General features: G+C 45.1%; 1 protein-coding gene across 1 annotated transcript in view; it reads left to right on the top strand.

Annotated features, from left to right (window-relative positions):
* The first annotated feature begins 466 nt into the window (after positions 1-466).
* Positions 467-14,194, top strand: part of CACNA1B (calcium voltage-gated channel subunit alpha1 B) — a 252,680-nt gene continuing 238,952 nt past the window's right edge. Inside the window, exons 1-3 of the mRNA XM_051976837.1 lie at positions 467-1,700; positions 3,073-3,178; positions 8,080-8,219. Of these exons, the coding sequence (XP_051832797.1) occupies positions 1,426-1,700; positions 3,073-3,178; positions 8,080-8,219 (521 nt within the window). The 5' untranslated portion in view covers positions 467-1,425. The remainder of the gene's footprint in view (positions 1,701-3,072; positions 3,179-8,079; positions 8,220-14,194) is intronic.

Below are 14,194 nucleotides of genomic sequence, written 5' to 3'. Positions count from 1 at the left end.
CCCCCCAAATATTCTTACAGTAGAGAAGGTTGTCCTTTGGTCATCTCTGAATCTTTCCTACTTGCATTCCCCCCTAACCTTCGGACATTTCATCCCGCCCACAGCAGCTGAGGTAAAGATAAGGGAGGACATGTTCCAGGAGGAGAGGGGACAGACAGTCAGATTACTGTTTTAAAGGTTCTGATGCCATCACTTTCAGACTCCTGAAATCAAGATTCCCCCCACCCCCAATTCTAATCCAGTTAATCTTCCTCTAAACCTAGTGGATCACATGAGCTTTCCTTTTCTCATCTGAGACAAGGGATAGGGAAGAAAGAGATAGGATTGACTTGGCACTGTGTGGGAGGAGTCAAAAGGGGGAAAAAATCCTGAATACCCCATTCCAAACACTTCACCCTCTCCCAACCATGAAGAATTAAAGTTTATCTTCTGTCTTTTCCTTTCCAATCAGCCATGGTTTTCATTTCCCCGTCCATCCTGCTGTTCCCCTGCGCCTCCCACTACTGGGAGATATCTCAATCGGCTTGTTCAACTGAGATTGGGACTACGTAGATCCACCAGCTACCCAGGATGTAGTCCGTTAGGGGTGATCAGCTTTGCTCCTTCACCTGGCTTTTTTTTCCCCTAAAGTACACTGAACTCTCTCTCCCCTCTTTTTTACACCACCCGAGCTGGGGATTCTCTGCTTTTGACCAGCGAGTGCTGGTTTCGCTATAACTCACGTCCAGCAGGGGCTTTGGAGTCCAAGGAAACCTGGTGGTGAGATTCTGTAAGGGATTTCCTGGGGCCGGGCTGATGCAGTGAACCAAGGTCCATCAGCACCGGACAGCGCCTGTAGGATTGGTTTATGGTTTGCTGGAGTAGGTTGAAGTGGCGGCGAGGTTTCCGGGGAAGCGGGGCGGGGAGGGGCTGAACTGCCCGCGGGCTGGGAGTTGCAAGGAGGGGGCGGGCACAGGCGGGGAATTTGGGCTAGGAGGGGCTGACATTCAGATTGGCTGGCTGTAGTCACGTGGACGCACCCTTATAGGGTCCAGATCTTGGTGGCCGCGGACTCGGAGCTCGGACGGAGCGCTGGCAGAGCGCTCACCTGCTGCCCCCGCCCTGCCCTACCCTAGCTCTTGCAGCTGTCCCTGTCACCGCTCTCAGGCCTGATACAAGGGGCCTCAAGACACAGAGAAAAGGAAGGAAAGAGAGTACCCGGGACTCTCTCGGGGTGCCTCAGGAGCCTCCGCGTCCTCTGATCCCTGGGATCCGTCGGGGCCCGCGCCGTCTGACCATCAGTGCGCGCCGGGCCCGAGGGGAGCCGGGAGGAGCCGGCCTGGGGGGGATGCGCCCTGGTCCCCCGGCGGCCGGCACCGGGCACCGGGCTCCGGGCAGCGCAGCGCTAAGACAGGCAGCGGCGGTGACAGCGGGCGGCCAGGAATCATGGTCCGTTTCGGGGACGAGCTGCCCGGGCGCTATGGAGGAGCGGGCCCGGCGGGCGGCGGCCGGGGCGGCGGTGGGGCCGGGGCCGGGCCCGGGGGCCTGCAGCCGGGCCAGCGCGTGCTTTACAAACAGTCCATCGCGCAGCGGGCCCGCACTATGGCCCTGTACAACCCCATCCCCGTCAAGCAGAACTGCTTCACAGTCAACCGTTCACTCTTCATCTTCAGCGAGGACAACGTCGTCCGCAGATACGCCAAGCGCGTCACAGAATGGCCATATCCTGCTTGTCTGTCTGCGGGGTCGGAGATTTTGGGGAGGGGAGTCCAGTTTGGGGTGGAGGGCGGCCTGGTTAGGGATAGGGGACTGGGCGGGGCTGGGTCTCGGAGGACTAGGGGACCTTCGCGGCCCGGAGGCCTTCTGGAAGGTCTGGGGAAGCTGAGGACTAGGGACTGCGGGGCTGTGGCCGGGTGGGGCTGCGGGGGGGAAGGAGGGCGTCTTCCTGGGGGCGGAGGACCTGTCTGGCTGAGGGCGATCTAGGATAGAGAAGAGGGAGGTCTTCCTGGATAGTGCTGAGGAGCCTTGGGAAATCTGGTGGAATGAAGGGTGGGGGTGGGGGACAGGGAGTGAAACCTGGGGTGCTCGGACGTCTCGGTCAGAGCTAGGTATCTTTGCGCGCACATAGACACAGACACTCCCGTCCGCGGACTCTGGGCGGTACAGACGCAGAGCGGGGGGGAGAGCTGCATAGAGAGCCTGGAGGACACCTGAGGGTGAATGGTGCGTGTGTCCATGTGAATGTGTGTTTCTGTGCCTGGGTTTGTGTGTTCATGTGTATTTGTAATAATGTGCGTATGCAAACGCACGGCTCCCCGTTACATGTGTGTCTGTGTACATGTGTTCATGCACACGCGTAGGATTCCCCCTTCTCACCTGCTCCCAGACCCTGGGGTGGTCAGCTTCTGCTACCATGGCTCCGGAGGCCGTGCGAGGAAGGAGGGCGTCGGCTAGGCTGACTCCGGGTGCCGCTGTCCGAGGTGCTGAGGCCGCTCCTGGCCGGGCTCGGGACCGCGGCCCCGCCCTCTTCTTCTCTCTACAGGGTGGGCTAATTTGCTAGGCTTTTTTGAGGGATTTGAGACCCATTTTGGCAAGGAGACTTGCACCTGGTTCTCTTCCGTGCTCTGTCCTCAGCACGACCAGCATGAGGATATAGAGTAAGCTCCCCATCCTTTCGCATGAGTCCAAGTTGGGGCCTCACAGGTCAATTAGGGTTAGAAAACCAAGACAAACCCTTCAGGAATGAGAGAGGCCATTATCCGTATGCCCGAGGTCCTAGTGCCGAGGGGTGGTTTTTGTTTAGTTTAGTTTAGTTTTGTTGTTTGTTTGTTTGTTTTTTTCGACAAAGGCCTGGTTTGCCTCACCATCAGGGAAGTTATGATGCTGGGGTGTCCTGTGCCTCCTGTTTATGGGAAGGAGAGGGAAGGAAGTACAGCCTCAACTCCTAGAGACCCTGTTGTGCTCCTGCTGGAGGTTTCTAAACTTCGGAGACAGGAAGTATCCAGTCCTGCTCTTACTTTAGTCACCCACTCCCCCACTTGACTGATGCTACCCCTCTTGCTCCATTCTTTCCTTAACGTCTCCCTTGCTCACTCCCTTTGAGTACATGATCCTGGCCACTATCATTGCCAATTGTATCGTCTTAGCTCTGGAGCAACACCTTCCTGATGGAGACAAGACTCCCATGTCTGAGAGGCTGGTGAGTGGTCTGGGAACTGGAACTAACCTGCTCTGGGGAGGGAAGAGGATAGGGATCACAGAACCAGAGCTCCAGAAAGGGTCTGGGGAAACAAGGGAGGGAGATTAGGACCTGATCTTATCAAGAATCTAACAGACCACCTTGGAGGGCTGAATTCAAGAAGGATCTAGGAAAAGATAAACTAGGGGATTGGGTGAGGAGGTCACCTCCTTAGAAAGATACAAAGGCAGATAACATTTACTTTGCAACCTCAATACCGGGTCCAGACATGATTAGTACTAGAACACTAGGCTGCAGCCAGGGACTTGTAGATGAAAAAGGAGGGTTTCAGATAGGTTAGACTCAGGGCTTTGCTCAGCATGCCCTGAGATACTTCTGACTTTACTCAGGTATTTGCTGCCTAACTGTCCCCTCCTAACTACAACTTTTCACCTCTGACCCCAGTCCTCTAGTGATTCTCTCAGACCACTTCAACTTTCGGGTTTTCTTACAAATACAGTCATTCTCTCACAAATAGAGTCATTTTTCTATTATCCACAGCTGTTTTATTTGGTATGGCTTTAAATCTGACTTAGCTTCTTCGGTTGCCTCCACTCATCAGAGATCTTATGTTTCCAGGAATTACATGCAATATGAGAGACTAGCTAAAAAATCAATGTGCATTTTGGGGTCCATGTCAACCTGGCTCTTAGATAGTAGTCTTGGAGCTAGAGTGTGAGCCCAGAAGTCATTGGTTTCTTTGGGTGGTGTCTCCTTAGTTCTTGAATAGGATTTTGTTTCCTTAGAGGTACCAATAGTTCTTTATCCTTTGCTTCTCGATTCTCCTGTTACTGGTAAGAGGTGGTAGAGACAGTCCATTCAGACCCAGGAAAATTAGGGTCCTGTATCCTAAGCAGAATTTTGAATGGATGAAATGAAAATATTTATTAAGCATCTGTGTATCCAACTCTGTTTTGTGGTGTGAGTGAGAGAGGGAAGCAGACTTAGGTTTTACTCTCTCAGATAGCTCATAGCATGAGGGAAACCTGGTGGGAAATAGAGACGACCCTTACTCTGAAGAAACTCATTATCTGTGGGAAGTGAGGCACACATACAAAATGATAAAAGATGTTTAATATTACTAATGATTAAGATGAAGGGTGAGACTGTATAGTTCAACAAGGACACATTAGATGACAGAATGATCAGGGACGTTTGAGGATGAAATGACCTGAATCTAGGAGAGATGGTTTGGAAACTAGAGAATAGCATGAGAGCCTTCTTGAAGTGAGGCACTCTTGGGAAAAGGAGGCAAGACATAGGAGTGAGTATGGCCTTTTGTGGAAGATAAGAAAGCTATTGGCCTGGTGTGTTTTTTTTGGGAGGTAGAGGTGAAAATGCACTCTAGGGAATGGGACCCATGGAGGATAGAAATGTGTGAGAAGGATTCTTGAAGCCAATCTGAGGTTAACATAAAAAAGGTATTTTTCATCTTTTCTGGCTCTGACTTTGAGCTCCTTTAATTTTCTGGAATTATGTCTTTCTGAGGGCAGTGCAGACACTTGAGGGAATGAGACAGAGTAGTTCACATCCTGTCCCATGGTGTATGAATCAGCTCCCTGCCCATCAGTAGGGTCCACAGCCAAAGAAAAACTAGCATGAATAAATGGGGATTTGGGGTTTTATCAGCTTAGCCCTCTTTGATTCTGTCTTACCATAGTCTTTCCTGGGAAACTGGGGTGCATTGGGCTGGGAAGCTATAGTCCTGAGATAGAAGATGGTTTTAAACCTGAGATATTTCCCTGCCTCAGACTTAATAGCTTCCCTGAGTTGACCGCTGTGATTCTACATTGTTCCATTCTTTCCCAATCCCTTTCCTTGACCTAGAGTCTTCTTTGGAGTTTGAGTTCCTAGGACAGGTGTTCCCAAGATGCCTAATGTGAGAGCTTGTCCCTGCTGTTCTCTTCTCTTCACCAGCTAATGGGTTTTCTTCTTCCTCTGACCACAAACACTCAGAATTGGTGTCTCTGAGCTGCCCATTAAATCCTTCCTGACAAAGCAGTTGCTTCCTGGCACAACCCATGCCTCCAGGTAGTGTTCAGGGCTTGGAAACAAGATTTTTCTTTGTCCCATATTGTGGTAAATAAAATCTTGGCCAGGGTTCATAGGCCAGATATTATACATAATTGGAAATTCATTTGAGAGTATGCAGTATATCTATTTTAAGCAACAGTTATCAATATTTTTAAAAAAAAGAAAGAAAAACCCAAGGTCTGAGAAAGTTGAGGACCTCTTCATAAAGGCTATAGCCTTTATGACATTTGTTGAGTTATAAATTATCTCATATCATTCCCCTATATGATCCCAAATCCGACTTGTTGTCTGCAGCTAAAGTTTCTCCAAAACAGAGATGGGAAGGTACCTGATTTGTGATTAAGGCTTATGAGGTCCCATACCTTTAGCAGCTTGGACAAAGTATATTATTTAAATTATTCTCTATTATTATAGTTCCATTTTACAGTTGAAGAGACTGAGACAAACAGGTTTGTTCCTCTCTTCCCCCAGAGTGATACAGATAACAAATTTTAAGATCATATTTTAATCAAAACTCTAGATCATTCTACTTACTGACAAATACTGATTCTCCTGCCCCATCCATGTGTACCTAGCTCTGTGCACTATGCCATTGGGAATCCAAGAAGAATTTCTGATTCCTTGCCCTTTAGGAGATCAACCTCTTTAGGGAGCCAGAATGTGGATATAAAGAAGAAAGACAGTATAGGACAGGGTGTGGCCACATCCCTAACTGTCTGACTCAAACTCCAAATGCTAGAGAAGTTCAGAGAAAAGACAGATCAGTGAATTCTGGGATGTTTGAGGGTGACTTCATAATAGAAGATAGGATTTGATTAATTAATTAATTAATGGACATGTAGGGCATATGAAGGAACATGATCCTAAGATAAGGACATAAAGGTAGACAGAGGTACATTTTGGAGGGCCTTGAATGTCTGATTGAGTTTATATTTTGCCTTGGAGGGTGGACTTAGAAACAATGGATGAAAATTCCAGGGAAGGAGACTTTGATGACGAAATTCAAAATCTTCCTAATTAAAGAAGCTGTCCAAACATGGAATGGACTGTCTTAGAAAGTTATCACATTTCTCCTTACAAGGGCTCTTTAAACAGAGCCAGATATGATCACTTGTCAGGGATGTTGTAAAGGAAATTTCAGCTCAGGGTTAGGTTGGATTAGATAGTCTCTTAGTTCCCTTCTACATGCTCTGTGTTGTAGCTTATGAAGGATGAATGAATCATAGTAAGGGAAAAATTAGTCAGGGAGACCAGTGAAGAGGTTTTTATTGTTCTTTTACAGTAGTTCAGGCAAGGTGACAAGGGCCTCATGAGAGCAAATGTTGTAGGAAGGAATAGCAGGGAGAGATATTCTTATTCTTATTCTCTTAAGTTTTTTTAAAGGAAGGAAGGAAAGGAAACAAGCATTTATTAAGCACATTAATATACCAAATGCTTTTTGGTCTCACTTGATCCTCACAGCAACACTTTGAGGTTCCATTTTACAGTTGAAGAAACTGAGGCAGATGGAGGTTTATTCCTTTCCTCCCCCAGGGTGATACGATAGAAAATTTTGAGGTCAGGTTCAGGTACATCAGTCCATCTACTACTAGCTTCCTCAAAGAAAGCAAATTATTATTTCACAGTGGAGATAGTATTGTAGGCAGCAATATACAGGAAATATGTGACACCTCCAGTACTTGCTACTTTTTCATACCTCCATACTTCTCCTGTCTCTGAGAATGACATCTCCACTCTTCAGGTCTATCTCATATGCCATTGCCTCCACAAATTATAGAATCTTAGAGCTAGAAGTTGTCTCAGAAATCATCTATTTCAATTTATATCTGAGCAAAAGTTCTCTCTACAGCCTCTTCAATAAATAGCCATCTTGTCCCCATCCTCTCTGCTCTGCATTGACCTCATAAACTGGACCATTCCACATCTCCCAATTCCTCCCCCCAAAAGTGATCTTTCTTCTGTAACAGTATGTTTTTTAATATTCTAGTGACTCATATATGTATTATATCTATCTATGCCATATCTTACCTCTCCTACTAAACTAGAAATTCCATGAGAATGGTGAGGTATCATTTACTTGCACAGTTCCATCTTAAAACCAACGTCCTGGCACACAAAGAATCAACTATTATTGAACTTGGTGACTAAATGGCTGAAGAGGATGTGGAAGAGAGGAGTCAAATATGACTCTCAGGTTTTGAACCTGGAAGATGGAGCAGATGGTGATAACATTACCCAAAATAAGGAAAGTTGGAAAAGTGAAATTTTAGGATGGGAAATGACAATTTCTGTTTTAAAAAACAAGTCTGAAGTATCAGCCAGATATTCAGATAGAGATGGTCAACAGAAGATACAAGATCAGAGCTTTGGAGAGAGGGAGACTTCTGTTTTAGGGCAAAGGGGCTGAGGAGCCCAGTCCTAGTCCAAACTGCTGCTATTACTTCCACTTCTGGGTCATCCATAAAGTGAGTGGGCTGAATCTGATGATTCCTAAAGTCTTTTCTGTTTTTATACTCCATGAGTGACTTTTCCCTGATTTGAAATGAGAAAGACATAGATGTGATTCTCATAGAGTGATGATTATAGCCATAGAAGTCTAAGGGATCACCAGTGAGATAGCTGAGTGAAAATGGAATTTCATACTTATGGAGTGGAAAGGGAACTAATCCCAGAGGTAGGAAGGGAGCTTTTAGCTAGACAGTACGTGTCCCATGTCTTTGTCCTTCTCTGATTGCCCCATAGTCTTGCTCAGCGCAGATGGGCCCTTGGGGACTGACCAGCATCTTGGAATCTGACTGATAGTGACCTGTCCTATTTCTTCTTTGCAGGATGACACTGAGCCCTATTTCATTGGGATATTTTGTTTTGAGGCTGGGATCAAAATCATCGCTTTGGGCTTCGTTTTCCACAAGGGCTCCTATCTGAGGAACGGTTGGAACGTGATGGATTTCGTGGTAGTCCTGACAGGGTAGGTGGCTGTAACAGGACCTGCCTCGTGGTCCAAAAATTCTTGCCTTGGGGGGTCACCATCAGGGCTGTTGTGAAGCAGCTTTGGAGGCTGTATGGCCGGCCGGGTGAGGACCAACAGGAAGGGGTACGTACCCCCCTCAGAGGGTACTTCTATCTCGAGAACAGAACTACCTCATCCAAACCATTTTTCCCCGCTTCCCAATCCTCTTTTCTTTTCCCTCACAAGAAAGCTAATCAGTCAAATCTTACACATTTCCTTCCTGCCTTGCCTTTGGATATTGATTGGTTCACCTCATTTAATTCCTTGTGCATGTTTTTGAAGAGTTGCACAAATGGAATCTTTTCAAATCAAATCCTATTTCAGGTGCACTACTAGAGCGGGAAAGGGGTTTGTTTGGAGGAACTATGTGTTCACCCTTTAGTAATGCCAAAAGTCAAGTTGTAGTAATAAAAATAATAACATTTATATACTGCATTCAAGTTTCTGAAGCACTAACAATAGGTTAACTCATTTAATTCTTATAATAACTCTGGGAGGTGAGTGCCACTATTATGCCCATTTTATAGCTGAAGAAACTGAGGCAAACAGAGGTTTAAGTATCTTACCTAGGATCACAAAAGTAGTCTGACCCACATCTTTCTGACTTCAAGTCTGACTTCACTGCATTACCTTGCTATCTCTACAAGCATTTATTAGGCACTTATGTGCTAAAAGCTGTGCTATTGGGAATAAAAAGAAAGGGAAACAAAATCAACCCAATCCAGTCTGCCCTCCGGAAGCTCACATTTCAAAGAAGGAGAAAGAACATGTGGACAAGTGTCGGCAGACAAGCTATACACTGATAAATGGGAGTTGATTTCAGAGGGAAGGAGCCAGGATGCTTCTGCCACTGGCTTATTGCATATGAATAATAGAATGTTTTCTCTCTGGACCTCAGTTTCCTCATCTGTCAAATAGGACCATAATGGCTTTGAGTGCATTGGCAGGGCTACTGTGGCCTTGGTTGTGATCAATGAAGAGAAGAGGAGCATCAGCTCTCTCAAGGAGTCTGTGATTTGAGGCTATGAATATTTGGGCCACCAGGACTTATGTTACTCTGGGGCACATTCCTGTCCATGATCATGGTGCCTATTGGTATAGTTGGTTGGTCACTATGGAGATCATGTTGGAGTCTCCAGCCCTTTGAGTCTTAGGTCACACTGCAGTGTGACCCAGTGTGACAGGTTTACATTTAGGACTTCATAATCCCCTGCAGAGCCAAGCAGAAGGGCATCTGAGAGCATCTTTTCTGAGGCTTAGGCAGCTGTGTCACAGAGGAAGAAGGAATGCTTGGCCTGGAGACAGGAAGTCCTGAGTTCAAATCTAGCCTCAGACATGACTTATGAGACTTTGCATAAGTGTTATTTCTACGTGCCTCAGTTTCCTCAACTGTAAAATAGGAATAATAATAGTGTCTCACAGAGGTGTTGTGAAGATCAGAGAAGATAATATTTGTAAAGCGCTTAGTACCTGGCACATGATAGGCACTTAATAGACATTTATTCTTTCTACTCCTTCTCCCTCCTTCCCTCGCCAGGGTAGATAATTAAGATGGGCTTATATAAAAAGAGAAGCCTTCAGCCCAAATTTTGGAGCTAACATTAATATTGTGATGGGAACACAGAATCATTGCCTCTCAGAACTGAAAAGGAGCTGGACATCATTTTATCTAATTTCTGTCTGGCTCTAACTCCTATACACAATGTTCCAACAAGTGGTCAGCCATCCATCCTCTTCTTGAAGATCCTCAGTAATAAAGGATCCTTCTAGTCTTGTGTGTCTCCAGTCATTAAGAAGTTTTTCATGCAGGGAACCTAAGACTGCTTCTTTGCCCATTTTTTCTAGTTCTCCCTCTGGCGTGCAGGGCCCAGCAAAATATCTCAAATGCTTCACCCTCACTCTAGCCTTTCTGATACCTGAATATAACTATGTTCCACAAATTCTAATTTTTTAGGTTCAGTAAGTAGAGGCTTTTTTGCATGGTGTTTGTGTCCTTCATTATCCTGGCTGTGGTGCTCTGAATATTCAGTTTGCCAATATCCTTCCTCAGCTGTGGCCCCCAGAACTGAACCCCATGTTCCACATGTGCTATAACCCAGAAGGGCTGTCGTTTCCCTCCCTTCTGGAATAGCAGACCCCTCTTAATTAAGCCCAAGATCATTTGCTTTTTTTGGAGAGATGGGATGGTGCCATGTTACACTGGTGACTTGTGTTGAGCTTGTTGTTCAGTCATTTTCAGTCCTGCCCAACTCTTTGTGACCCCTTTTGGAGTTTTCTTTGCAAAGATATTAGAGTGGTTGACTCATTTTTTCTCCAGATCATTTTACAGATGGGGAAACTGAGGCAAACGGGGTTAAGTGAGTAGACAACTAGTAAGTGTCTGAGACCTGTAGTAAACTCAAGTTTTTCTGACTTTAGGCCTTATGCTGTTGCCATTGAACCACCTAGCTCCTCTATTGAGCTTGCACTCTACATCTTTTTCATATAAATTCTCTTCCCCATCCTGTATTTTCATAGTGGGTTCTTTGTAAGCCATTATTATTCCCTTTACCCTACATCTCATTGAGTTTGACCTTTCTGTCCAGTTCTTTGGGGATCATGACTACCAATCAAAACCAGCACTCAACAAAGGCTTATTAAGTGCCTCTTGGGGCATCTCTGCTGGAGAGGCCACACGACAGTCTGGGACCCCTAACCTCGGGAGTCATCACCCTGGGCCAGGGTCTGCCCAGACACTGAGCCTCTCTTTGACTTCTCTTTGACCATATTCTCTGGATGGGGTTCAGTGCAGCTGCATTCTCTAGGGAGGCTGGTTCCTGCAGAATGCTTCTGTTTCACTGGCAGGGCCTGGATGTCTGCATGTCATTGCCAGATCCCTGTGCTTGCATGGGCGTTGTGTGTCTGTCTTGCGTTGGCAGGGGATCCATCCGTGTTTCAAGGTTTCTTCCCTCAGCTTTTAGGGAGATCCGTTCCTGGCCTCTCTCTGGTTCAGAGATGGCTTTCTGCTTAGGTTTGCTAATCCTGCAGCTCTGTTGCCAGAAAGCTAAAAAGGATTCTTTATCACCCAAGAAGCAGGGAAACCGTGTGCTGGGAATTTCAAGAGGTACTGGAATGAAATCAGAATTAATAATAAAATAATAAAATTCCCATTGTCGTTCATGACAGGTCCCCTAGTTAGAGTTTTCTTAACCATTGGGAAAGAAGGCAATGAAGCTTTAAAACCAGGGATGTCCCTTTATGTAAACGAATATAAGAGAAACTGCAATGTTTCATTCAGAACCCTATCTATGGGACATGGCCTGTGGTTTTAATCTAGTGTCTCTAATGATTTCAATGAATTGTTGTCCCCTGGATATGTTCCATGGGTTCAGTGAGAGCGAGAGATGCTGTCTGTGAGACCTTCCAGTGGTTACATGATCAGTGTATTGTCAGTGGTGAAAAGTGGAGGAAGGAGGGAGAGAAAATATACTCAGAATTGTTTTCTGAAAATTCAGTGGGTCATGGGCTGGAGCTTTGTCCAGTGGGATCAAGGGGATGCTATCCATGGGAAATGCAGGGAATTCTGGGTTGGAGGACTCCTCAACTGGGAATGGTGATGAAGATCTGCCAGGTACCTCTATAACTACATTCAAAAAGCCCTCTGACCTATGAATATAGGTTCAGGCTGTTCCAGGGAATAGATGTGTTACAGGTAAGTAACTTATGTGAGTATTAGTTATAGATAAACACCTTGGGCAGGTCAGTTACTTGTAAAGTTATATATTTTTATTTGTGTAACTATAGAGGGGTTACACATTAGGTTATCCCCAGGGTGGGACAAGAGGGGGAAGGGAATGAGGGGGGGACAGAAATTATCTGAGCTTCAGGTGGTTGTCTTTCTACACTGAAGTTACTCCCTGGTATGGATCTCCCAAAGTGATCTCTCATTTCAGTGAGCACTTCTTTGAAATGAGGAAAGTGGTCCCTATGCCAGGGAGATCCTGCCCAGAGTCTAAGGGGCATCCTGAGAGAAAATTACTCCATGGTACTGAAGTCTTGTTCTCTTGAGTGAAGGAGGAGCACATAGAAGAGACAGAACTCCTGAAACAAGTAGGGTCTATATTTCTGGAATCCCAATATAGTCTTCAGACCCAGGGAGGAGTCTATGGTTGGAAATGGGCTCAGTCTTTTCATTTTAGGATATTTCTGTGGAAGAATCATTTCAACTCAGAAATATTTCAACCTGCAGTCATGATGGTTCTGTGCAGCCTGGAACACATGTTCTGTGAATATAGCAAGACACCAGAAATCCCTCTTCCTTTCTAGAACCCCTACCATCCCCCTCCTCCCCACTCCTCAGTCAGGAGCTTCTAATTGCTTTCCCAATCCCAGGCCAGGCCCATTGCACTATAAGCTTCCATCCCGGGGACCAATTGTAACTCCTCTTACTGCTGTGCCCTCCTCTTTGTTTCAGTTTTGAGAGTTGTTGGTCATCCCAAGGGGATGAGAACTGGACTCTCTTGGAGACTCTTGGAGACAGATTGCAAATAGCCATGAGTAACTCTCATGAAGGCTACCTTTGGTACAGTAAAGATGAAGTTTGGACCTTGAGGCAGTCCTGCATCCCCAGTGAATTCCTCCTGTGGAGCAGCTTTGGGGTATCTCCTCTTAGTCCAAGCCATGCAGAAATGTTCTAAAGTTTCTCTTTTCTCTAAGGAATCTCTTATCTCAAGGTTCAAAATCTGTCCTTGAGATCTTTCCCATCTTCTGCCCCTCTTTTCCATTTGGCTCAGATATTTCCAGTTAACACTCTGGGCTCAACAATCTTCTTAAAAACCAATTGGCATGGTTTACTCTTTTAAAAATTATTTATTTATTAATTGTATTTTATTTTTCCAAATAAATGCAAAGATAATTTTCAGCATTCATTTTTGCAAAACTGGTGTTGCAATTTTTCTCCTTTCTCTTTCCTCCCTTCCCAAGATAGCAAGCAATCTGATATAGGTTAAACAGCACCCACTTATTCTTGTTCTCTTACTGGGCACTTTGAAATGAGTTATTTGACTTGATGACTTAGGATTGCTTCAGGAAATGAATGAAGTATTTTAGAAGTTAGTGGACATATAGGTGACCTATCCACAAAGAAAGGTGGACAATTCACTTCATTTCAGTTCAATTCAATTAACATGGATGAAATATCTAAAGTAAATAGAACTCTATACTTGATATTGGGAGAGATATGAAATTTAGATAATACATGGTCCCTATCCTTATTATACTATAGATGAGGAGGGGGAAGAGGAAATAAACAGAGATAACTATTATTAAGAATATAAGTGAAAATAATACCATTGACTCTAGAGTCAGGCAGCTTGGGTTCAAATGCCTTCTCTCCCAAAGCCCACTAGCTGTGTGGCTTTAAAAAATTCATTTAAGCTCCTTGGGCCTCAGTTTCCTCATCTATAAAATGAGAAGATTAAACTATATGATTTCTAAGGTCCCTTCCAGATCAACATCTATGATGTTATGACCACAGTTATTTGATAAGTACATTGGGAGCACAACAGTGAAATCTCTTACATTGTATCAGAGATTAGGAAATCAAAAACAAGATGTTCAATAATTTAATTCGATAAATATTTATTAAGCATCTATTATATGCCAGGCTGGGGATACAAGTGCTAAGAGCTGGGGATACAAATAAGAAAAAAAAAGACATTCTTGACCTCAAGGAGATTATGATCTAATGGGAGAAGGCAATACATAAAAGGAAGCTGAAAAGCAGAAGGCACTAAAAGGCATCCAGAGAAGAGACATGATGTAAGCAGAGGCAATGGAGAATGACTTAGAAAGTTCTGAATCTTCTATGAGAAAAAATTTGAGGAGCAGTTTATTATTCCACTCTCTAGATCTCCAATCAGAGGGGAGACACAGCTGAGAGGGTTGAGAATGTG

This window comes from Antechinus flavipes, chromosome 2, assembly GCF_016432865.1.
Source record: "Antechinus flavipes isolate AdamAnt ecotype Samford, QLD, Australia chromosome 2, AdamAnt_v2, whole genome shotgun sequence".
Taxonomy (NCBI): Eukaryota; Metazoa; Chordata; class Mammalia; order Dasyuromorphia; family Dasyuridae; genus Antechinus; species Antechinus flavipes.
This window is presented reverse-complemented; position numbering and strand designations above follow the sequence as displayed.